Consider the following 26,432-nt stretch of genomic DNA (forward strand, 5'->3'; position numbering starts at 1 on the left):
GAAATGATCAAGTTTTAATTCTTTAATAGCCTACTGTTTAAACGGATCACCAAATATGTAATATTGTTTACTGTGGTCATTTATTAGATGGAGGACGCGACCGGACGGCACATATATCCTACTTCCGCTCTTGTAAATACTATTGTTGAAAAAAAGTAGAAAAAGTTAACAGGAACAGTGAAATTTTCGTACATTGACAGATTTTCATGAGATTCCGTTTTCTCTCCCAAATATATTTATGAGAAAAGAAGAGAAGAAAAGTACTATAGTACCGAAGATATAACGTCGTTGGCTTCCCACGAAAAGTTGTAGTGACGTTTAAGGGGAGTGGTCAGCTTGGTTACTCATGGCTCGCTGAGCGCAGTAGACGGTTGGTGGTGATTGGCTACTCTCCTACCACACTCCCAGTGACGAGCAGGTACAAGAGCGGGAAGCCAACGACGTTATACCTTCTGGACTATAGATTTGTTTGTGAACGTACTAGAACACTAAAATATTATAAAAGGTACGAGATCTGGTACGAAAGTACTATAGCGGTGGTCACACTGGACTTAGCTTGTAGCGAAATAAAATAAAGTTGATGTGACTTCTCTCAAGAACAATGATGACGCTAGAGGACAAAGAAGCGAATGCCTGCCTGGTAGCCCCCCGGCTGTCCCTAGACATGTTGTATTGTAATGTAGGTCAAGTAATATAAACTTGTTATTTTCGGTAAACAAAATATAGCTGTCCCCCAAAATTCCTCTGCCCCTCCACCTCCCCAGCAAGAAATTAAAGATGGTGTTACCACTGGTAACGGCGCCGACTTTTCAAAATTTATGTGGGTGCATATACGGGATGTGTTATATGTTTTCAGAGGAGTTTCGATATTTTTTGATTGATTTCGTTTTAGTTAAAATCTTTTATGAACTTTTTTTTTTTTTTTGAGGGCTGACTTTGACAAGGCTAAAGACAGTCAAAAAAGTGGGGAGTGTATTACTTGGTTGTCTTTGCACAAACACATTTGAAACAATTATATTTTCGAGGTTAAAAATTTTATCTTTCATCTCAATGTTTTAATTGCTTATTCATTTTTGATAATGGCACGTAAGAAATATTTATATTATTTTGATTCTATCAAACTAAAAATCTTGTGGGTGCGCCGCACCCACAAGATTATTTGTGTGGGTGCTTAAGCCCCGGAGCACCCACGTAGTCGGCGCGCATGACACTGGCAAACTTGAAAAAAAAAATAATAGCTGAGTTACTGAAAAATCGGATTGTGAGGACCGGATTAGCGAAAATATTGTATCACAAACTAAAAAAGACATAAACAATACATATTTTAACGTTCATGGACGTTTGTTCGTAGTTTTAATAACAGATACATCACTCATATGTAATTAATAAAAAATCATGTATATTCTTATCTTACAAACAAAATGCAGTATCTTCAATTACAGTATCTTACAAACAAAATACCAATTTCCTGACAATCATCGTTTCCTCACATCATGTACTTCTTGGTACGACCTTCAACCATATACCATGCTTGGCTTGCAAGATAGGTGTCTGTGCCATATATTCCATTGGAATAGAAGTCTTTTCACATGGAAGAAACTGGTACTTGGACAACATGTATACCATGCCAACCTTTGTCTGCATATTCCCAAATCTCATGCCTGCAATTAATAGAATTAGAAAATGAACATAAAAGCATATTGTACCATAAATTCTTGCCTGATAATGCAAAATTCGATAATCGTTTTAGATAGTATCATAGTTTAATTTTTGAAGTACAGTAACAATATCTGGAAGTTGTCCGGATGTTATTACAGAAATTCATTTTAGAACAACCTGTATACATTGTTCTCTAAGAACGAATAGCAAACCACAAAATATGTCTACAAAGGGCATGCTGATCTTACGAGCACTTCCAGAAGTAAGCTTCTGTGGATTGTAAAATGTTAAAATGAAAGACGAATATGAGAAGAAAATTATATTCTTGCTGTGGAGTTAGTAATATAAAACTTACTTTTCAATTATGCACCATCGTTATTGAGGCATTTCCAGCAACGCAGCGCAAACTTTTTTTTATACTTATGTGAAAGAATTTTGCCATCAAGAACTGAAACCAGAATGTTATGACCATCTGCAACTCAACTGCTCTGTCGAAACGTTGTCTAGCCAGAAATCTCTTTAGATGGAGGAAAGAGAGGTAATCGCTGGGCAAGACTTCCCAACAAGCAATGATCAGCAAGCGTTTTTTTTTTTTTTTAATATATAAATTAGTACATCCTACTGTAAATTGTCTGCATCATCTTGTGATCATACTTTCACTCATGACATCCAGTTCATATACTTCACTGTCGGTGAATCTCTGACGCCGACGGTAGATTCTATGTACACGCTCATGTTTACCGTGCTACAGTTCTTTCACTACTGATATCATACAACTGCGCTCGTGTCAGAATACGGCTACGTGTTCCTCTTCCAGTTCTGCACAATCTTGCCTACTCTGACCATTCGTACCATCTTGGGGCACTTTCGAAACTTACCCTGATAATGCACCTCTTACTTTGAAGGGTCTTAAGACAACATGGGGAATGTATTTGTGTGTCCGAACCCGCTATGTGTTGATCACAGTTTGTATCTGCGTTACCAAGACAACGTCAGCGAATTCCCCTTTTGTGTACTTAAGTACTTTGATTGAGAGAGGGCGGGTAGTCATGCAAAGAAATTGCTGCTCCCGTGGAATGGCGGAGCAATACACCATAAGTAGTGTACAAGATGGAAGATCTAAAGTTGCTAAAGTTGAGTTGCCACCCAGTGCTCCGAGAGGCACGGAGAAAATGATCTTCTTGGGTCTTTAACGGCGACGCCCACTTTTCTCCCCCATTGTAATCACATGAACATTAAAATAGTCGATTGGTAGAAGCAAGTCTACTTCCGAGTTCCTCTCGCACTATTACTCTCTGACAATTGCTAGTTGTCAAGAACGTTGTTAGTGATGTTGGAAGATACTCTAGTGGGGAGACACGTTGAGGGAAGTAGTAGGTCGATGAGATTGGTTGGTTGACTTGAAGTGTAGCCTCCTTCGCATCAGCAAGGCTATAAAACACGTGGGTCTACAGCTTAACGTGGGATGCAAAAGCATAAGCTCCTATCTCGAATCGAACTCGAGTCTTCCATGTCAAAGACGCGTACCCTAACCATATAGTCATGAGGGATCTCTCATCCATGAGAGTTTTTTTCTATCTTGGACATATGTATTTGTGGACGACCAGGTGAGTTAAAATAATCAGCGTATTTGCACCATAAAGAATTCAGTATGGAGTCAACAAGGCACATATGCAGCTCGCCTCTGATCTTCATTATGCGAGTATGATTAATGTGTCACATCAATCATGTTTTCTGACGTTTCTCCATATTTTGAAGTATCCCATTTTTCAATCGTGTTCACCTTCTACCATTACTTGCTATGTCTCCAAATCTAGGCCCTATCAGGCACTTTGTAACATGCTACGACGGACTCTATGCTTAGTTGAAAATCAAATGAATGCCAAATCTAAAGAACAGTCTTAAATTATATATTACAGTATTGTAGGACATAATTTTAATTGCACTATATACTGGGCAAAGACAATGACTAATATTTTAGACTCACCTATACAAATCCTTGGTCCATCACCAAATGGTAAATAAGTATAATTAGGCCTGCTGGCTTTTTCTGCTTCATTGAATCTTTCTGGATCAAATTTTTCTGGATCTGGGTAATATTTTGGATCGTAGTGAAGGCCATACACAGGAACATTAACAAATGTACCAGCTTCAATTACAGTATCAGTTCCTGGTATTACATAATCCTTCATGCACTTGCGACTAAGTACTCCTGCTGCAGGCGGGTGTTTCCTCATAGTTTCTGTCGAAGAGAAAATAGAAAATAATGAAGCTGCATGCTTAACGTAATAGAAACATATGTATTATATGTATCATGAATAACTAAAGTTTCACTAGTACATAATTTTATCCATATTGATCGTGCTACTATACTTGGATTCCATATTCTTTAGTCTCCCTACCAGGTACAACAGTACCGCTACTTTAATCCAGCAATGACATTAAATATGGTGTGGGAAGAAGTTACTCAGGTAATTCTTAAATTCTGTAGGACGAATATGTATTACAATTCATCAAAGAAAGCAACTGTTCTCATCTTAATGACTACAGATACGTTAACTATGAATATGTTATTTAAAAAAATAGAATCTTAGGAGCTAGGTTATTTCTCTGATGACAAAGGAGGGGATCTGAAAAATGGGGCTTTTGTTCTAAAAAAAATAATTTATTAATTCTTTTTACAAAATACTTTTAGTCACCTTCAAAGTAATCTCCATTAAGTGCGATGCGATTCTCCACTCTACTTTCTCACTGTTTGAAGCATCTCTGGAACTCTTCAACTTTCATATCATCCAGTGCCCTCTGCTAAACTCTTTTTACACTCTCCACATCATTAAAACGCCTCTCTTTTAGATTTTTTCATTTTCGGGAATAGAAAAACGTCTCACGGGGCTGCGTCTGGCAAATACGGAGGGTATGAAACGATAGACTACCCGTGAGAGCCCAAATATTCAAAATTTTGTGTGAGCAGGCCATGAACCAACTTAGTGGCAACGCGTCTCTTTTGCAAATCCTCATTGAAAATCCGCTGGCACGAGCTCCAACTCACTCCTGTCTGTTCTGAAATTTTGTGCATCGTGAAACAACGATTCTTGTTGATTTTTGGCCGATTTTTTCGATGTTTTCTTCGTTTTGAGATTAAGAAGAGCGCGCAGAACGAGCATGATCTTCAACATTGATCTCATCAAGTTTAAACCGCTCAAACCACCCGAAAACTTGTATGCGCTCATAACTAGCGTCCTTCTTGAGTCTGTGAAAGCATTTGGTAAGCTTCCGTTGCAAGCAAGAAGCAAATTTTCTAACATAGTTTTTGTTCCTTTAAATTTCTCATAACGATTTCGCAGAAGGCAAACGAGAACAGTTGAGAAAAACAACAATCCAATCAACTTCCTACGCAGACGCCGCTTGGACAATTGATTGTCGCGCAAAGAATCGTTCACTATCTTCTGTCCCCAGCACGCATTTTCGCCGATCCCAAGAGGTTCACCCAAAACATGACTGAAGTAGCATTCACATTGGCCACGTACCGATGACGTCACCTACTATTACTACTACTACTACTACTATTGCTGCTGCTTTTGCTATGGATCTGTATAGTACAAGGGCAAACTTATTTTAATGAAAGAAGTTTAATGAAAATTTAAAAAAAAAATAATCGTTAAATCACTTTCTGGATATTATTTTTAATATTATTTTAACAAAAGAAGTGTTATAAAAAATTTAAAAATAATAAAAAAAAACTTTCCTTAGGCAGGAGATATGGCTTGAACCCACGCCAAAAATGATATCCTTTACTAACATGCTGCGCTAACTTGCTCGGCCACCAGGGCCAACAGTAGGTGATGTTTACTTTGTGGTATATGTATATCATGACTCGTGATGTCTTATCTGTATCGGCCAATCAGATCAGAGGATATCTGAAGCTCTTGGGATCCGCAAAAATGCCCCCAGCACAGTATATCTTAAATTCACACTATTGGTAGATCTGATGGACAGTGTTTCTCGGCGGGAAACGGTGAGTTTGCTTTCTCTCACTGCTTTTTGCAGAACTGGTGCGTCTGCAACTGGAGGAGGGGATGAACGACCCTAAATCCCCTCTGGATCCAGTTATGTACACTACAACGCGTGCCATTTAAAATGCTAGCTGTTTGCGCTGACATTTTTATTTATTTTTTTTAGGATCACCTCGGTTAACCATGAATCCGGTTAGTCGGGGGTTCGAATAATCGGACTCTACTGTATATACAAAAATCACACTGTCCTAAAAGAGGATGAAATTAAGTGTTTGAACCTCTCATTACAAAATTTTTCGTACATCACTGGTTTTCTGTACGGAAATTTGTCACATTTTAATCCTTGTTTCTTTCACAACAGAAAAGATATGTACTCTAAGGAATAAAGACAATACCCAGGACCGAGGACAATGGAAATAACCCAGTTCAAGTATGGCTTTTTAAGGAAGTCATGAAATAATCACATATTTACTTCAAAAATTGGCATAGTTCTCTTGTATTTAGTGATATTAAAATGATTTTGGTATCATTTCAAAGTTCTTGATACATATGGAAACAACTTTTAATCAAGACATATAGAATTACCGATATTAATACAAAACACTAGTTATCTACATTGTGCAATTAATTCCCTTGAATTTTGTCCAAGAATAATGTTTCTACCTATATTCTGTCAGACATTATACTCGTTTAAAGATTAATCTACAAATTCTGAGAGCAGCCATAAAGATGACCTCACTTACTGGATTCTCTGGAGTTGTTTCTGAGCAATACCTCTTAAGTAGTATTACATATCTCAGTACGTTTCGTTTTGTTCTTATTTCTGTCTAAATTGACCTGTACTTTACTTTTTACGGTACCGTCACCAGACTTCATTACTAAGCACTGGCGCAAATTCCGGGATCTGGAAGGGAGACATGCCTCCTCCAATCTTGGAAGTGGAGGGACTGCCCCTCCAATAATCCGATTTGAAACAGGGTGGAAAAAGATCATGATTTTTTTCAAAAAAATCATTTTTGTTGATTTTTTTGATTTAAATCGATTTTTTTGATTTAAATCAAATCTTTTTCTTCGTATGATACAAGTCGCGAACTGAAGAAAAAACATTAGGAATTAGTATTAAATGTTAATTATGTCATTTAAGTGAAAGTATTGGGTTTTAATTTTGAACTAAATCCCAATCGTTAACCTATTTCAATCCCAAACAATGTTTCTTAAGCATTAAGGAAAAAGTACAGCAATGTATATCAACATGACACTTTTCTTTTCACGAAAGTTACTGATATTTGGCAGGGGCATATTTTTAAACAATTGGAACTAGCTAGCGGCACGAAATACATATAAAGTACATAAATTTCGCCTAAAATGAACTAACTCACTCTATGACCTATGGAACCCGGAGGTTCAATGCCATGTTCACAAAAGCTCTCCTGACTTCTATCATTAGTCAACTGAATCCAGTCTCTATTTTGTATTCTTATTTCTGCGAGATCCATCTTAATATTGCCCTCCCATGTGCGACTAGGTCTTCCTAATGGTCGTTTTCCGATTGGACTTCCAGTTAAAACTTTGAAAGCGTTCCTACTTTCTTCCATTCTCGCTACAGTCCTGCCCACCTGAACCTCCAAGATTTGATGACCCTAACAATGTTTGGTGAATGGTATAAATTATGAAGTTTCTCATCATGAAGTTTTCGCCATTTCTCATTTCCGTTCCTTTTGGTTCCGAATATTCGTTTCAGGATTTTATTCTCAAATACTTTCAGTCTGCGTTCTTCCCTCAGCATAAGCGACCATGTTTCACAACCATCAGCACAACAGGCATAATTATCGTTTTATATGTTTTAAAGCTTCAAATTCCTCGACACAATTCGCGATGATAAGAGATTTTGAACTGAATAATAACACGAATTCTCTGCAGGAATTCCAAAATAAAAAAATCAAGATGATCAGTTCCAGAAGAAGAAACACTTGTGATTGTTAAAAATATGTTTTATGTGACGTGAAAAACAGTTCAAATGCGAGTTGTCCGTGCATTTAAGACATCTATACATAGCAGACACGTTTTTATACTTTTCTGTTGGCTATTTTATTTCCTCTTACAATTTTTCCTGCACAGGCGCGGCAAATTTTCTGCGATCACATCGCAGATCGCGGCATGTTCTGCAATGGGGTCAAGTATCCACTTTATCAAAAGTATTATTCGATATTTTAACGCATCCAAAATTTGTCGTATTACGATCCCGAGGAATTTCTATGTATTTAGTACATAAATTTCGCCCAAAATTTTAAAATCTTTTTTTTTTTTTTTTTTTGTTTCGGAGAGGGGATCGAACCCTCTACATACGCCCCTATTATCTGGAAACAAACAAATAGACATGAACACAAAAGAGCTTTCATCTTAAATGTCCATGGTGATTTCCCCGTTGAAACAGAAATTTTAAAACCCTGTGTTACAAAGAGAAGAAAGCAGGGTTCACCCGTAACCCGTTCAAACGGGATTTTCCCTGATAGTTCCCACATGATACTCGTTTCATGCTGTGCTTACATACATTTGAGTCTCACTGTATTATGATTATTATTCCATAATCGGAATAACAGAAGAGAAACGGGATTTTACTTATTTTCACTTTAAATTAATTCATTTCGGAATTTGATTTAAATCAACGATTTTTATTTAAAAAATCAAGTGATTTAAATCTTGATTAAAATCATGATTTAAATCAGACTGATTTAAATCAATCCACCCTGATTTGAAATGAGTTTTTTGGGGAGGAGAATTGTGATGATTTGTGTCTGACTGCCAAAAAGGAAAGTGAGATGAAATTGATGTCCCTTCCCGATGTTGAAGACAACTCTGATCCGAGTGACAGCATTGTTTTTCAACTTCATAAATATTTTGAACATCGCTTAAAAAGATTATGGTAACGGTCTTATCCGTCTCCCTCCCCGCCCCTACCCTCTCCAAGACAGATTTGTGCCGCTGTTCCCAAGGCTTAAGGTAGATGACAATCCCTAGCATCCTTAATTTTTGTACTCGTTCGAAAACAAAAATATCATAAGACTTACATGAAACTATAGTACTCGCGCCGAGTCGTGAAGCTTGGGCTCTAAACCAATCATAGAAATATTTTGCTTGAGCTCCAATACATCGGAAAACTTCGGTACAATTCGTGGAGCCGCTTCGCGAGCGCACACTTGGGGAAACGTCAAACAGCTGAAATTCACCAACAATGTTACCAAACTTTGATGACATAGTAAATGAATATTTAAAAAAGCATTTAAATATTACCAATAATAACACCCCACAACACTAACCAGTGTAACAATTATTCTAAAATGGTAACAATAACACGAATAGTAACAACGAAAATATAACGCAATGGAAAAAACAATTAACAAAACGGAACTTGGCACCAATCCGACAACACTGTACTCTCGGGAGATGTTTTCCATGTAGCGCGAGAGAAGACACTGACAAAATTTGATGGGTGGGGGTTGACAATTGGTACACACCCTCCCGTTCTATTGGGTGGTGAAATCAGTAGATTTAGGTCAAGCTTCACGAGTCGGCGCGAATACTAAAGTTTATCTAAATGTTCCATTTGTAGGGTTTTTCTTAGGTTTCTAGCATGTATCTTAAGAGCCTGCCTTACTAAAATAATACAAATTTTACCATTTTTATTTTGCTTGTTTATCATAAGTTAAAGGAGATAAGAAAATGCAACTTACCAAAATCATAGATAATGCTATTTTACAACAGAAAATATGAACCTGAAGAATCTTCAGCGTTGCCATCCATAGAAATTACAGTGTTGCCAGAATAACAATTCCCCTAAAAATCTAAGTTAAGGCAGTGACTAGAAGAACAAACTCAATTGCATTTGATTACGTATCATGTTGTTTTGGTTCGCTGTGAACTACTTTTTAAATAATAGTTGTATTTGGTTTGTAATAAACAAAATAATTTTAACATACAGTTATTAAAATTAAATAATAATGGTATTTAAAAAGTAGTTCACAAGAAACCCAAAAAAAACATGATATGTAATCAAATGCAATTGAGTTCGTTCTTCTAATCGCTGCCTTAACTTAGATTTATGGGGAATTATTATTCTGGCAACAATGTAATTTTTATGGATGGCAACACTAAACATTCTTCAGGTTCAATTTTTCTGTTGTAGAGAAGCATTATCTATGATTGTGGTAAGTTGCATTTTGTTATCTCCTTTCATTTATGAATAAACAAGCAAAAGAAAAATGGTAAATTTTATATTATTTTTAGTAAGGCAGGCTCTTAAGGATTAAAACTGATAGCAATTCCTGGCATTCTTGACTGGTTTAATTTCTTAACGAAAGAAAATATCACAGGACATTACCTGAAACCACTTTATCTACATGTTGCATTTGTTGGGTTCCTTCATACATTTCTAGTGTATATCGTAAAGATTACAACTCTTAGCATTCTTGAATTGTATCCTGTTTTAACGAAAGAAAATATCACAATGTTTACCTGAAACGACTTTGTCCAGATACACCATTTGCTGGATTCCTTCATACGTTATTTTTCCTTCATATTTCTGAATTACGTCGTCAATTTCTTCTCTCAATTTCTGTTGAATATCCTGTTGTAGAGCCAACTCATACAAAGCGAAACTCATCACACTGGAACTGGTATCGAATCCAGCTCCAAAGAACATCACCATCTGAGCAGCTACATCATCAAGGGTAAACTCTAAAAATAATAACAGCAATTATGTATCAATGCGTTAGGTATAGAGTATATAAGGGATTGTCGTCTTTAATGTTAGACATTCCTCGTTTTTATGTAAAACGTCTGAGTTCGATACCCAGTAGGAGGTAATGCAGTTAGGATCAGTAGCGGGGCTACAGGGGGCGAAGAGGAGCGACCGCCACCCCAATTATTTTCCTCGCCTTCCATCGCCTCACTTTTCTATGTACAAGCGGTGAATAATAATAATATGTACAACCAATAATAATAATATTCAAAGCAAAACGAGTGGTCGCTTCGTCTCCCCAAAATTTTTCTTGCCTCACCTCTTGCCCTTGGGTATCCCACTCCAATAGTTGGAATCCATTAAAAGTTGTGATCTATATGCAATTGAATGTTGTTAGAATTGAAAGAAAGGATCTCATTGGTTCCTACAAAAGACCTTCCCTCATTTTCTTAGGTACATAAGCTGTAACATTTAGATTTTATTTTATTGTGTGTCTCATGAATACATTGCCGAAACTGTTAAACTATTTATAAAAAGTTATATCTTTTGGTCAGAATTTAAACGCTTGAAAAGCTAGAATGAACGGCATTCAGATTTAATAATAATAATAATAATAATAATAATAATAATAATAATAATAATAATAATAATAATAATAATAATAAATGCTTTGAATTTGGTCTCTCCCTAGAGCTTTAGATTCCACTCCCCGAAGTTAAAGAGACTGAACAAAACACTGATCTACGGCTAGACGTGAAAGAAAAGTGAGAAACAATTTTGTAAAGGAATGCTCACTCGAGCTTCTGACTGCTGCTGTTGAGAAGTTTATCGTACTAATATACTTAGGTATTTCATATACTGCTGAGTTCCGGGCTATCATATCTGTATATTTGGAGGATTGCCTTTTCATTTTTGTTTCTTCTTTAAGCAATTCCCTGTCTACCTGTGTTAATTTTCTATCACGCTTGCATTTAAAAAATGATCTGATGATTTTCTTATAGTCTATAGCAGTGATCGCCAAACCGTCGATATTGAGCTACTAGTAGCTCGCGGGGATATTTTCGATAGATCGCTCCGGTTGCCTAACCTTGATCCCTCCACTGAGCTGACGCTAACGACAGGGGGCGCCGACGACAATTGCTTGTTTCTCCCGCGCAACTACCATTGTAGGTCTCATCTCATAGTTGATTGTATACGCGTGGGGTGGTGCACGCTATGATATTCGCTAATTTGCTAATGACATTGGCTAATTTGGACAGTTTGATTTCATATTCACTAGAAATGTACGTTTATACGCAATAAACAAATGTAAGATTCTTTTTTAAAAAAGAATTGGCAGTTCCAGTGGCGTAACTAAAGGTTTGGGAGCCTCCTCGCAGACAGCGTGGAGTGGGGCCCCTTCTCCACGTCCAACTTTACGATTTGCGGGACCTTGATGGCTTGAGGCCCTCCGCAATACGGGCTCGGCGGGGTCCTTATTTACGCCCCTGGGTAGTTCTTTTGGTTGGTAGCTCACAGTAGGATTTAAAAACTCAGAAGCTTCATACCTTTGGCGACCATTGAGGAATGAAATTGGTTTTGAAAATACAAAACTGAGAAAACGCTAAATTGACAAATATACTGAAGATTGATTACAAAAACTATAGAGATAAAACTAGAAACCTCTAACATAAGTTGAGAAGGTGGGTCAAAACTCAGCAATATTACTGGATATGTTACTTTTCACTCGAAGTCTCTCCAGGGTCCTCATTCCTTCTTAGTCTTGGCAAAATTTGTGGACCACAGCGCAACGGAAAATATGAGTTACGAACTTTCGGTGCTAAGTTTGTGAAAAAAAATAAGAAAGATAGCTTATTGCAAAAGCAAATTTTTTATCACTGATGTCATATCGCAAAACCATTACGATATCAAATACTGCAAACTAAAACGCACACATTGCGTTGCGTTGACTCAAGCTAATACAGGTAAGCAATTAGCACCATTCCCGGTAAACACTCTCCTCCTTATGCAGAGTTGTTTTGCTGTATGATTAGCGTCATACTGAAGGCGTGACTACTGCAGGAAACATATGTTTGGTCGAACGCTTTAATATGACACTAATCACGGATCAGAATGACTCTGCATAAGGCCCTTTATTTCCATGTCTAACAACTGTTCAGTATCAGTTTTGAAAATGCAACAAGCTAGAGCTTCTGGACTGCTGCCATCAAAACTAAAATCTGATGAAAATTCCAGAATAGACTCACTAAGCACAAGACACGTCTAAAAGTAAATGAATATAATGTTATTTATAAAGATATAAATACCTTCAATGTTGTCTTTGAATTCCGTATCGTCAACATTAGCCAATCCATTCTGAGTATCATCGTCCAATTTTCCTTTGTTTCGAAGTTCTATCAATAAATCAACAAAATCATTTCTCTTCACTTTGTTTTTCTCACGATATTCCAAAGTTTCCTTCACGAAAGATCTGGCCCAGTTTGTAACTTCACGCGTTGTGAATCCAATGCCCAAAAGGCTTGCAAGACTAGGTGAGAAAAACAGAATAAAAAATTGCAAACCACGAAGAAATCCTGTAGTGTCCATTATTTTAATTCCCATTTGCCTAAATTCTGAGTTAGGGTCTTGGAGAGCATTTCCTTTGATACCAAATGCACAAGAACCAATAACATCTGTAGTAAACCTGGCAACAATGTCTCTTATCTCTAAAGGTTCTTTTGTATTAGCAGATTCTTCCAAACATGTGATGAGTTCTTCACCACATTCTGCCACCAATGGAAACATCTGTTTCATTCTTCCAGAAGTAAACACTGGGCTCATTTTAATTCTTAAATATCTCCACTTCTCTCCTCCCCTAGAGAATAAGTTTTTGCCTTCTATTGGATCGACTTCTTCGTCTATCATGAAATCTCGATCACTAAAATATGAAAAATCTTTAATAAGAATTGTCTTTATCAACTCAGGATCTCGTATCACTAACGCTGGATTCAAAAGCGCGTAGAATCCACCGAAGCGTTCTCCTTCAAATTCTTTATAGATATCTCCTTGCAACACTGAAATATGTTTTCGACCCAAGATACTCTCTTTCATATTTCCGAAGATTGGGACGGGTTTCAGGTAAGGTATTCCTCTCTTTTTCCAATAGCTATAAGTTTTGTCAAAATACCAATATGCTAATCCAATGAATCCCAGGAAAGTTGTAACAATGAAGATGAGCCACTCGGAGGCAGATAACATTTTGAATTCTGGTATTTTCAATAAATGTCAGTAGATGTTAGTTTATGTCAATTTCTGAAAAAAAAAAGAAAGAAAAGAAAGAAAGAAAGAAAAGAAATTTACATTATAACTCAACTATAATATCCCATACAAAAATATTACAAAAATACAGGGTGCATCAAAAGGGCTTTACAACTTTGAGAAAGGACTTTACAACTTTGACATATATTAGGGTGGCAACCAGCTTCATGGGAAAATTTCGAAATTTATTTATACACAGTCTCACCTCCTAAATTTATTCCTTTTGGTTACCTAAGCTTGCGTGCAAAATTTCATGAAAGTATTTTAATATTTAAAGGTCGCTCAACGCGCTTAAACTTATAGCTATGTTTACGTTATTTAAGCATTACATGCAAAACTCAGCTTGTCTTAACCTGGAACAGTACAACTTTTCTTGTTTGAGGAACAGTTTCCACACTTATATTATATGGCCTCCGGATGTATTCATAACGTATTGAAAAGTTTGGTGATATGTTTAGAAGTCTCATATATAGAGTGGGTGACGAGTATATTACAATGGGCGATTGTGACGTCATTTGACTTTCTCATTTTACATACCTGAGATTTTCTTCTTCAAACCTAGCATTTATTACAATTATTTGACATTTGAAAACAAGATATAACATGAAATACACTTTAGGAATCATTAATACACTCTGAAAAAAAAAAGAGAGAAGACCAAGAAGAGAAACGAAATGGATAGGCTTTCAGCAAATGTCTCAATCAACAATGATGATTGTGCTACTAACAGTTTATACGAGGCTGCTGAAAATTGCGAATATTCAGATTATGCAGTACTACTTCCTGAAGGCTGTGCGTTACAAAGAAGTCAACGTTGTCGACCAGCCAACATCATTACACTAGAGCTATATTCAGCATTGGATTGTGCAAAAATCGGCAACAGAATGCCACTCATGTTCTAGCTGTTGCAGCAGTAGCTTTGGGCTACAGTTCACAAGAAATTTGAATTAATAAGGTATATATTAGTAGAGCACGCAGAAGGAACGGAAGGAAATCGCTAGTGAAATCTGTTCATCTTTCCCATCAGGTGATCCACTTACAGTGCATTGGGATGAGAAGTTCTTACCTGTTCTCACTTCTGAGGAATCAGTTAATCACATAGATGTTCTCATTTCTGGGAATGGTGACACGAAACAATTAGTCCTGCTATTCCAAATGAAAGTGGTAACCTAGTCGGAAGCTGTTTTTAAATTGCTGGAGGATTGGAACTTAACCACACATGTGCATTTCATGTGTTTTGACACAACAGCATCTAACGCGGGGTTACAAAATGGAACTTTTACCCTGCTGGAACAGAAAATGCAGAAGGATCTGATCAGAGTCCCTTGCAAGCATCACATAATGGAACTAACCGTGGCGGGAGTGCTCGACAGGGTTTTCAGTGCTTCAATGGGTCCACACATAAAACTCTTCCTACGTTTCTCTGAGGCATGGAACTCAATTAACAAGCTAAAGTTCGACCCCGGAATCCAGAGATTATGACCTCAGTAAAGTATGTATTGATATCATTCTTCGAGCAGCAACTGACGCACTATCAACCCAGAGATGATCATAGAAAACTTTTACAACTTGCTCTCATATTTCTTGGCGAAGTTCTTCCAGGCGATATCACATTCTACATTAATGAAGCCTACCATCGTGTATGATGAATTGCGAAGTTGATTTATTGCCTGAAGATTTATCTTTTCTGGTGACAGTTTCACCTTACTACTCGTCAGCTGAACGGGTTTCACGACTTTAATATATTTGTCGTCGCAGAGTATTTGAATGCATGGTAATTCTCTTCTCTTTCGTTTCAGCTGCAAGTATTGACCTGAATCTCTTAAGATGCATTCATTTCTACAATAATGTTAATGCAAAAATTGCAAAAGCAGCAATGCACAATTTCTCACATCTGTGGTATTTGAGCGAACCATTTATTGGTCTCAGTTTCTTTGGTCCTGAAGTCCCCGCAGAAGTGAAGAGAGACATGGTTGCAGTATTATTTATGGATGGAAGTGAAGGAGAAGTACTTGTGCGCTTAAGATATGAGGAGACTACGAAGATAAAGCCCTTAGTGACTTCGTTTCCAGGAACATCAGAAAGCTGTTTGAATCACTGAAGATCCCCACGGACTTTTCATTAGAAAACCTTAAAACAAGGGAAACGAACGATACTTTCCTTCAGGCTCGAGAGCGTGTGAAGTCTCTGTATATAGTAAATGAACGAGAAATTGCACTGACTTAAAACTTCAATTTAAACCTGGCCAATCAGGAAGATCAGGTTCAATTTCTTCTCCAAGTTGTAGAGCAGCACAGAAAAAAATATCCTCACCCCAAGTAAATTCATTCCCAGTCAAAGCATTTCTTATTTGTTGTGTTGAATATACTTTCGCAAAATTAAATACTGAAAAAATATACATTCGTAAAACAAATATTACTAAAGGATTTTTCCAAACATATTTTTGCATTTTATAGTATTTTTATGTGAATTTTGACATTTTAGTCGTTTTAAGTGAATTCATGGATGCGTTGAGCGACCACTAAATATTGCGTAATTGTTTCGATTTTTTGGAGTAAACATTTGAGATAAAAAGAAATAAAATTTGACCGTGGTCTCACCGTTAAAAATGAAAACGTGAATTTTGGTTGACACCCCAATATATATATATATATATATATATATATAGGTCTATATATATAATTCAGGATGTTTCAAAACAACCATGTTTGGGAGGTGGTTCCTGACCCCTAGATAAGACAAAAAGTATAGACCAACCTGGGTACACAAATGCTTCCTTTTGGAGTTATAAGCTGCCGAAAACATGAAAAAATGAACTTTAAAGATCCATAGCTCCAAACCTATGGGACCTAACGTAGTCGGATCAAGACTTCACTTAGGAACTAGTATGTACCCTATCCAAAAATCCATGTTTTAGAATCCTGCGGTACTTCCGCAACAACTTTTATCGAGGTAATTGATGAGTACTTCAAATTATATTCCCGAGCCAAACTCCCTCTATAAAGTTCATTTTTTTTTTTTTTTTTTTTAATGTTCTCGGCAGCCTATAACTCCGAAAGGAAACATTTGTGCACCCAGGTTGGTCTATGGTTTTAGTCTTATCTTACTGTCAGGAATCACCTCCCAAACGTTTTCGGAGTTGTTTTGAAACACCTTGCAAAGTAAATATTCATTTTTTTTTTATTGATACATCACTCAACTGAATTTGAACCCCAAGACCCCACCCATGAGTACGGCACTGTCAACCAGTAAATAAAAATAGAAGACAAATTTAGTTCGTCACAGGAGTTCAATATTATGTGAAGCAGTGGAGATTTGAGAAGATCTGCCCTAGAACAGATTCAATATAAGAGGATGGAAGGAAAAGTATGGAAAAAAGATGTCCTACAGCAACTACAGCCGAAACTAACCACACGAAGAAGGTTTTTTTTAAAAAAAAAATCATTATAGAACCGAAAGAGCGAGTAAAATCCTGTGACTAATTCTTTAAGTACACTGGAAAACTACGGTTTATTTTTAATGTAGAGCAAGCTGTTCCTATTAAGATCTAAAATGAAATGAAATTAAGTATTTCAGTTTAACGTTCCATGACTATACCCATTAGGCTAAGGAAAACGATTTTTAGATCTAATTACACATAGATTTGTATTAGCAATTCAAGAACACAGGCAGACAGAACATGTCAATCAGGCATACGGCATACACACATACACACATCAATAATACAAGGAAAAGCAAAAATGCAACAGAGAGAGTCAGCGAAAACAAAGCAGTACATGGGCATTGACCAAGGTTTGTTCATTATTCTTTTGCATAACATAGTTAGAAGAAATCAGCATCTCTGCGTCTGTTCCCTTGCGCAGCTAACCAAATTTGGGAATTCTTACTACTGGATAGGCTTACAATGAAAAATTGCTGATGGCTTAGAAATGAATCTGGGAATTAGGCTATACTGTATAAATAATGTTCCACCTATATTTCTAAATTAAAACATAAGTCATTTATCTTGCTCGAATCCAAAATAAATTGTTTACTAGGAATAAGTTTTTCTCAAGCGATTTTCTCAAAAACAGATCAAACTATTTATTTTATATTGCATACTCAAATATATCATTCACAACCCTGCAATGTAAGGAGTAGGAGTATATATGGTGTTTAATGTTAACCAGAAGAATAGTTTATTGGTAAGAGTAAGTTCGTTAACTAGTTTGTCTTGAAAAAATCCATAAGGGATAGTTTGCTTGTGGAAGTTAGTTTATGATTTTTTCGGACGATTTTATCGACAACATTTAGACGATTTTGCTCATATTTCATTAGGAACTCAGTTGGGATGATAATTAGTGTAGTAGTTGGGCAAAAGAATGGTTGAGAAATAGACACGTAACCGGTCGGTTGTGAAGAAAAGTGAAATCTTTCGGTATAACGTCGCACGATTATGCTCTTTAGGCTAAGGGAGACGATGATGAAAGCAAGTGAATGATGATGGAAGAATTGGTGGAATGAGAAAGTTGGAGGAAACGGAAGAACCCCGAGAAAACCCACGAGCACGATGTTGTCCACCACAAACTTATTTGGCCGCGTATCAAACCAAGGATCCGATGCACCAGAGGTAAGCGCTCTACCACTGAGCCACCCTGCTTCCCCCAGTTGCAAAGTAGGTACAGGAATTAGTATAAATATAATTAGCAAGGAATCGAGATAACATGTAACTTAGATGTAGTTATTTTTTACTCTATGGATACTTGTAGAGTTCCGATTAAACCGTGAATTTCATGAAAGTTATTTGGTTTATTTTATGGCACTGTGTTTGGTATGCTTGATCCTTATAATATAGCCAATTAAACTATTGTACACGTTACGGAGCCTCTGTGCATAGAATATGTTCTCCCAGAGTAATACGGCCACAAATACAGGAGAAAAAAAGGCTATTTACTGTATTATTCAGACCGTTCTTCTCCACCTGTTGTTTATGTGGGCTGTAGCTACATGAAAGATATGGCTACAGCCCACACAACAGCGACAAACGATTATATTGTACGAATGAATTCGCCTGGAAAACTCTAGAAGACATATTCATTGGGCGATTTTTTTCGGACGGTTTCTGGGAAACTGCACAAGTAATTTGATTCATTACTTCAGAAGTTTTTCATGGGGAAGGGGAGGGGGAGATTTCAATACAAGGGATTGGAAAGTAGTGTTACGAAAATATTGTGACTTAACTTGAATACTATAAGATATATGATCAAGGGGAAAATTTCCTGGCTCTGGGGAAAAGTTTATCTCCGCGTCAGCCCCGAAATTATAACTTTCTTGTATTAGGAGCTGAATCTTTCTTGGGCGATTTTTGTGTATGACAGATCTGACAATTATATGTCATTATAGTTTGCATACTGTAAACAGCTGTGTTTAAAAATGATTTGATAGATTTCAACTGCTTATATTTTTTTATTAATTGTGCAAATTATTAAATTTTTACAAATGTACAGATACTAACTAAACCTAGCATGCTCTACTAATCAACCTACTCTATTGACCTTCGTAATCTAAGCCACCCTACTAAGTTAACCCAATCTACCCTATTGTCCTAACGTAATCTATAGTAAGCTAACATAGTCTATCAACCTAATCTACCATATACTAACATACCTACTGTACTATCCTAAGCGTATCCACCCTATTATCCTACCCTACCTTACCCTACCCTACTATTATAAATAACCTAAACTTACCTACCTTACTAACCTAACATACCCATTTCAACTAACTCAACCTAACGCAATTTAAAGCCATAATTTATTTGGTCTAGGAATTAATTCGTGCGGGTGGACAAGAGATGGCGCAACGAACGGACTGTCCCACAGTTCCGTGTATCCACACATGTGTTGCAAACCCCTGTCATCGCGTATCGTTCGTAGTATAGGGCAGTGGATTAAAGCGTCAACAACACCAGTTTGTAGTTAAGTGAACATGGCGCAATTTGTGCCTGATAAAGTGTTTTTGCGGGGTGTCCTGCTGCAATACTTTGACATGCAGAAAAGTGCGACTGAAAGTCATCGTATTTTGGTGGAAGTGTATGGTGACCATGCTCTAGCTGAGCGAACGTGTCAGAAGTGGTTTGCACGGTTTAGAAGTGGTGATTTCGGCTTGGCAGACCAAGAGCGAGCTGGACAGCCAAAAAAATTTCAAGACGAAGAATTGACAGCATTGCTCGAGCATAATTCGTGTCAAACGCAGGAACAACTTGAAGCAGCATTAGGCGTTGATCAAACAACAGTCTCCAAACGCTTGAAAGCCATGGGAATGATTCAAAAGATGTCACATTGGGTTCCACATGAATTGAAAGACAGAGACGTTGAAAGACGAAAAACCATTTGCGAATTGCTGCTTCAACGACAGAGCAGAAAGGGGTTTCTGCATCGAATTATTACGGGTGATGAGAAGTGGATCCATTACGAGAACCCTAAACGAAAAAAGGCCTGGGTGAAACCAGGTGAACCAGGTCCATCACAACCAAAACGAGATATTCACTGTGCAAAGGTTATGCTGTGCATATGGTGGGATACGAAAGGTGTGGTGTACTATGAGCTGCTGCAACCGGGTGAAACTATGAATGGAGAACGTTATCGACGACAATTAATGCGTTTGAAGCAAGCTTTGGCCAGAACACGACCAGAATGGGAGAACAGACATGATAAACTTATTGTTCAACATGATAACGCTCGCCCACATGTCGCAAAACCGGTCAAAACCTATTTAGAAAATGTCGGATGGGAAGTTTTACCCCACCCGCCGTATTCACCAGACGTTGCTCCTTCGGACTACTACTTGTTCGATTGCATGAACAACGATTTGATTGGACAGTGGTTTACTTCTTCAGAAGATATCGAAACATGGGTCTCTGACTGGATCGCTTCCAAGGATGAGGACTTCTTTCGCCACGGAATCCGTACATTGCCTGACAGATGGGCGAAAGTGTCTGGCTAGCGATGGGCAATATTTTTCTTAAGGTATTTATGTATTTTGTTTTTGTACTACAGCTTCAATGTGTGCGTACCAACCGCACGAATTAATTCCTAGACCAAATAAAAAAAATTAACAGCCTATTCTAAATCTGCATGCAATTATATTATAGGAGAGCGGACATGTAGAGGATCCGAAATTCTCAGTATATTAAGATAGTGGCATATTTAAGATTTTTTCTAGGATGTGTTCAGCTCTTATGATTTCATTTTAGAAGTAGTTTGTGTCATTCATTATTTTTGTATCTAAATGTTAATTACATTGTTTGTCATGACGTTTGGAGCTTGAAACACAATAGTTTCACCTAAGTCTACCACTGATGTTAAGTATAACTGACGGTTGACATGTCATTGGACGCTAAACATAAAAAAGTTCTTGCGGTTAGATGTTAATTTCCTTTCTACATTCGGAAAATAATACAATATAACATTATTTTTACTATTTTACTATTTTACTATTTTATTGTCACCCATTTTAACTATTTTACGGTGTCTCTAGTTGGGGCATTCAGAGTACAAGGGAATTAAGTTCAATTACCGACGTTGTGAGAAAACGAGACGTGAAGTTTGGACAGTACGCTTAAAGTACATAAGAGTTCACACTGCTTTTACATTCTAACAAGAGAACATTCCGACTTGGTGAATTCAATAGCTGAAAATGATTGCTAGCACTGGATTCAGCGCCAAAAGAAACAGAGAAAAAGAAGGTGTTTAGTGGCAGACCGTATATAGGGTGGGAGATAAGTGACAGCAAAGAGCGAAGATAGAACATAGAAAATGTCTAGAAATGTTAATTTTGTTAATTTTGAAACGAGTACAGGAATTGAAGTCAAATGTTGGATATGAGAAATGTATGTAGAGCTCCACTAAATAGGCGTAACGTGAATCATGGGGGACATCTGAAAACCCGGCATGTTGGAATTAGCGCAAGAAGAATATACGAGAAAGGGATCATGTGGTATATATATGACACTTGACGCACACCATCTATTGAAATCAATGCTAGCCAATACAGTTTGAGACCTCTGCAACAAGAGGCGTTGCACGCTATGGCAATGTAGCAATATTGTCTTAAAGGTGACGTGAATGAGGAACAATCACAAACGTGAATGAGGCCACTTTCCAGCCAACAAACGTCCCGATCCACCCAATATTTGTTCAGATGCTGATAAAAGTGCAAATGTGACCAAGAACAACCTGCTGACGTTTTGTGGCCTTCTATAGAGCAGATAAAACTGCTGCTCCTCACTGATCATGGAGAACCAATAAGAGTTGGTGCAGAAACCGGATAGTGTTGAGTTTACCCGACTCCTTATCCCTTATGGTTGGACATTGTTCATACAAGCGTTCGATGTGTTCTTCCGTATGTATATGAATTTCGTAAAATACAGAATATAAAAGACGCCGTTTTTAGGTAATCTGACTTCAAAATATGATAATGGGACAACTTCTTGCAATCATTCACCCACTTCCAGCTTACAGTACCAATGTTCCAAGCTATTACGTATGCTTTCTACAAAACTGAATATTTGCAAACATCGCCTGGCGCATTCATGACACCTGTCGACCACTGCTTCAATTTCAATACCGGAGACAGCTGTGACGAGACAATTGTCCATCTTTATCGTTTTTCAAATGTGCACACTACTGTCTCCATTTTTGTATCAACTGCACAATCATTCTTAAATTCCATAATAGTTGCAATTAAACATAGGTCTCAAACTGTATTGGCCACTATTGATTTCAATAGACGGTGTGCATCAAGAGCCATATGTCACATGACCCCTTTTCCGTATATTCTTCTTGCGCTAAGTCCAACATGGCGGCTTTTGAGATGTCCTCCATAATTCACATTGCGTCTACTTGTATTCCTCATGTATTCAGTGGAACTCTACATGTATTCCTCATATCCAGCATTTGATCTCAATTCCTCTATTCGTTTCAAAATTAACATGGCATTCCTAGACATTTCCCACATGTTATCTTCGCACTTTGCCCTCACTTATCTCCCATTCTGTATACGGTCTCCCACCAAACACCTTCTTTTTCTCTGTTTATTTTGGTGCTGAATCCAGTACTAACAATCATTTTCAACAATTGAATTCACCAAATCGGAATGTTCCCTTGAAAGAGTTATTTACAATATCTGGAACTGAATCGTTTAAGCTCTGAAGAAAGCTTGAGACGGATATAGACTAAAAGTGGACTTGATTCCCTTGTGCACTGAACGCGCCACTCTTGTCCCTTGCAACAGTATTCTCTCAAACCCTTCAATTCGTCGTCGGATGTGAATTTGGATAAACTAACTACACATGATAAAGCAGGCTTGCCAACCATACGAAAGTCTATGTTATATCGTTATATGCTAAGCCTTAATGTTTTTTATGATAATACCCTTGCGTTAATTGGTGAATATACTATAATTTTAGAACAAACGCCTTTTTTTTTTTGCAGTTTTTAAATGTGCAAATAAATTGTAGATGTGCACTAAATAATTATAAAACACAGACACACTGAAGCTTTTAACAATCATTTCCGCTAAAATAAACTAACATCGATTTGAGAATTGACAAATGGCAACCCTGTATGCATTTTTGAAATTCAATTACATTTACGATATTTTTGTTCGTCAGACTAGTCTTAATAAGGATTAAAAAATAGTGAGAACACTGAAGCCGATATAGAGTTGGAAACTGAAGATTAATTACTAGATAAATTATTTTCCACAATTATCACGTGCATGGTGAATATAGGATAATTTCAAAGACGAAAATCGATAATTTTGTTCTCTGAGGTTGGCAACTCTGTGACGAAATTTTGTATATATTTGCAAACATCTTTGACAAACTGTTGGCCAAGAGGATATAAGCACGTAGTATGTATATATTTTGTGTGAAGCTGTCGGGGTGTGGTGAAATATGGGTGTGGTTCAAGTATTCATGATAATTTAATTGTAATAACATTTTTAAAAAAGCAAAGAAGTTACTAATCGCTACTAAATTTATTGAATTAATAGATTTCTTGGCTATTACTGTTGCCAGAAAATGAAATCTACGTTTATGTTTAAGGAAGAGGATGTCATTGTCTAATATTGAATTATTTCACCTTCAGACCTCTGTGTCCTGTTGGGCCTCATTTTATCCCCCCCCCCCTAACTCTCCAATTGCAATTATAGTAGAACTCCAATTATCCGAATCAATTGATACCGGACCCCATTGGGATAATCAAAAATTCGGATAATTGAATTTTTGCCTTAAAAATGGTCTATTTTAATTAATTACTGTGTGTATGTTGAAAGTGGGAGTTTTTTCACAAAGAATCGGTCCCGAAATGAGTTTTCAATAGAACGGTCTGCAAAAACCACTTGAAAACGATATCTTCTAAAATTTTGTTTGTTGCTGCCTTCATTGATTTTCTTGAAGAACTTCCATCTTTGTTTTCAAGCACTGACACGAAGTTTAAAATTGTATTTTGCTCCTTTTAACGTTTGAAATCGTTGATTATCCAATACTGTACATATCAGCCAACTGTTTACCCTAACTCCTTTACCTGATTGCTCTATAATTTTTAGTTTACCCGCTAACGATAACACAACACGTTTTCTTTTAGAAGTCATGGTGAACGATGAAACGCACTCACAAATAAAACAACGCACCGATGCGAAAGAGTATAGCCACAGTAGCAAGTCAATGACACACTGACTGACTAATCGAAACGAACAGTGAAATGTGGGCCGGGACGGCTACCTGGCTACGGAGGACAGCCAATAATAAGTACTGCACTATGAGACGGTGACTCATCATCCTAGTAATGTTCGCGGTGCGCCTACACTAGCTTCGTGGAGGGAAGGACAATAGCGCGCGTGAACAGAATCATTAGTTTGCGAATTGCAGTAGGTTTCTGGAAGCGATTCGGATAATCAGCGATTCGGATAGTCGGAGTTCGGACAATTGGAGTTCTACTGTACTTAATTCGCACACCATTGTGAGGATTGATTGTCTATACACCTGCCAACTGTACCGAATTCAAACCACGCTCGTAATAGCCGAATTCCAACCACGTTTGTTCATAACCTCGGTGCTGAGCACTCAGAACTCAACTTAGCAACAGTGATGCCAACCTATGGGAAAATTTCATTTTGTGAGATTTTTTGACATTAATTTTTCGAATAGGGAGAAAATGAATTTTCGTCAAAATTGGCGTCACATATGGAATTTTTCATGTATTTGTTTCATACATGCCAACAAAATTTTCCATGAACGGGAAATATGCTAATGGTCCTTCAATTAAAATAAAATTAGTGCTTATTGTCAAATGTCGTTATTCGATAGTGTATGTTAAAGTGGTTTATACAGAAACTTGTGGATCTCAAAAACAAGCAATGAGAAACGTAAATTTTACTCTGGAGATTTAAAAAAAATCGTGAACAGAAGAAAGTAAATTATCAAACGAGAAACGAAAAACAACCGAATTATAAAACGTCCCGCACGGAATAGGAGAAATGAAGATTGTCTAGCTTCATTACGTTTAGTTGTATATTATGGCATAAAAATGACATGGAAATACTAAATTTTGAAATGAAATGTTTTAGTTTTACGTCCCACGTTTATATCGGCGAGGATAAAGAAGACGGTGCTGATGACAAATGAATGCAATGGTGGAATGAATAAAGTTTGAAAGAAACGGGAGAACCCTGAAAATACTCTCATACACACACTGTGTTTGCCCATTACAAAGTCCACTTGGCGCGTAGTACTATCGAACCAGGAACCCCACGCCCCAGAGGTGAACGCTTTACCACTGAGCCACCGCGGCCCCTACTAAATTCTGGCAACAAAACGTACTTGTTTTCATCAACGTTTTTAATAGTCTCTTTTTAATTCAGGAAAACTATTTATTTGGAATTTGGAAGATCGGAATTTACGAATAATTCACTCAAATACTGAAAAAAATAAGTGACATACAGCAGGTTCAATTTTCGCATTTTATAAATTTTGCAAATTTTTGTAATTAGTATAACGTGTAAAAATTTTAAGAGCAAAATAGGAATTTCTGCCTTTCAAGATAGGATTTGGTGAGGTTCCAGGTTGGAAGCACTGTTTAGCAATTATCTTCCTAACTGTTAACATGATAAATGTTAAAGTTCTGGATTTAACTCTAAGAGAAATATCACAAAAATGATTCTTTCTATAGACATTTTGTGAGAACTCCCTCCTCAATGGAGATAAAAAATAAATCTGTTTACTGTATGTTTTTATTACAATTGAACTTAAAATGCATAAATAGAACTCTGTTACTTACTATTTTAATAACTCTGTTCTTTACTACACACAAATGCTCACACACTGGCTGTCTCGGAGGAACTAAGTAGTTATATAACCTTGATGTCTGATACGCATGACAGCTAAATCTTTCAGTGAGAGTTGTTCAAGATTGCCAACTACTCAAAATTTAAACATTCGTAAGTAAAGTAAAAAGGAAAAAAGTTCAGAGGAATATCGAAGATAATAGGTCTAATAATATTAATAATGAATTCTAATCCGGTGAGACACCGTGTAAATAAGTTTGATACTATTTCGTACTACTTAACTATAGGGTGTCCCAAGAGTAACTAGATGGATTTAAAAACCGAAAGCATTTTTTTAAAAAGAAATATTAAAATCTCTTCATTTAAAAACCTGATTTCAACTCGGATGTTTTCTTTCA

At 36.9% G+C, this 26,432-nt stretch overlaps 1 protein-coding gene across 1 annotated transcript; it reads right to left on the reverse strand.

Annotated features, from left to right (window-relative positions):
* Positions 1 to 26,085, reverse strand: LOC145694627 (cytochrome P450 6k1-like). Its single transcript, XM_081771033.1, has 5 exons — positions 26,028 to 26,085; positions 12,717 to 13,701; positions 10,185 to 10,406; positions 3,647 to 3,901; positions 1 to 1,661 (listed from the first exon to the last, which is right to left on the reverse strand). The coding sequence occupies exons 2-5, from the start codon at positions 13,645 to 13,647 to the stop codon at positions 1,492 to 1,494; spliced, it is 1,578 nt and encodes a 525-aa protein (XP_081627159.1). The 5' UTR covers positions 13,648 to 13,701; positions 26,028 to 26,085; the 3' UTR covers positions 1 to 1,491.
* Positions 26,086 to 26,432: the final 347 nt, after the last annotated feature.

The sequence above is a fragment of the Thermobia domestica genome, chromosome 9, assembly GCF_964235325.1.
Source record: "Thermobia domestica chromosome 9, izTheDome1.hap1.1, whole genome shotgun sequence".
Taxonomy (NCBI): Eukaryota; Metazoa; Arthropoda; class Insecta; order Zygentoma; family Lepismatidae; genus Thermobia; species Thermobia domestica.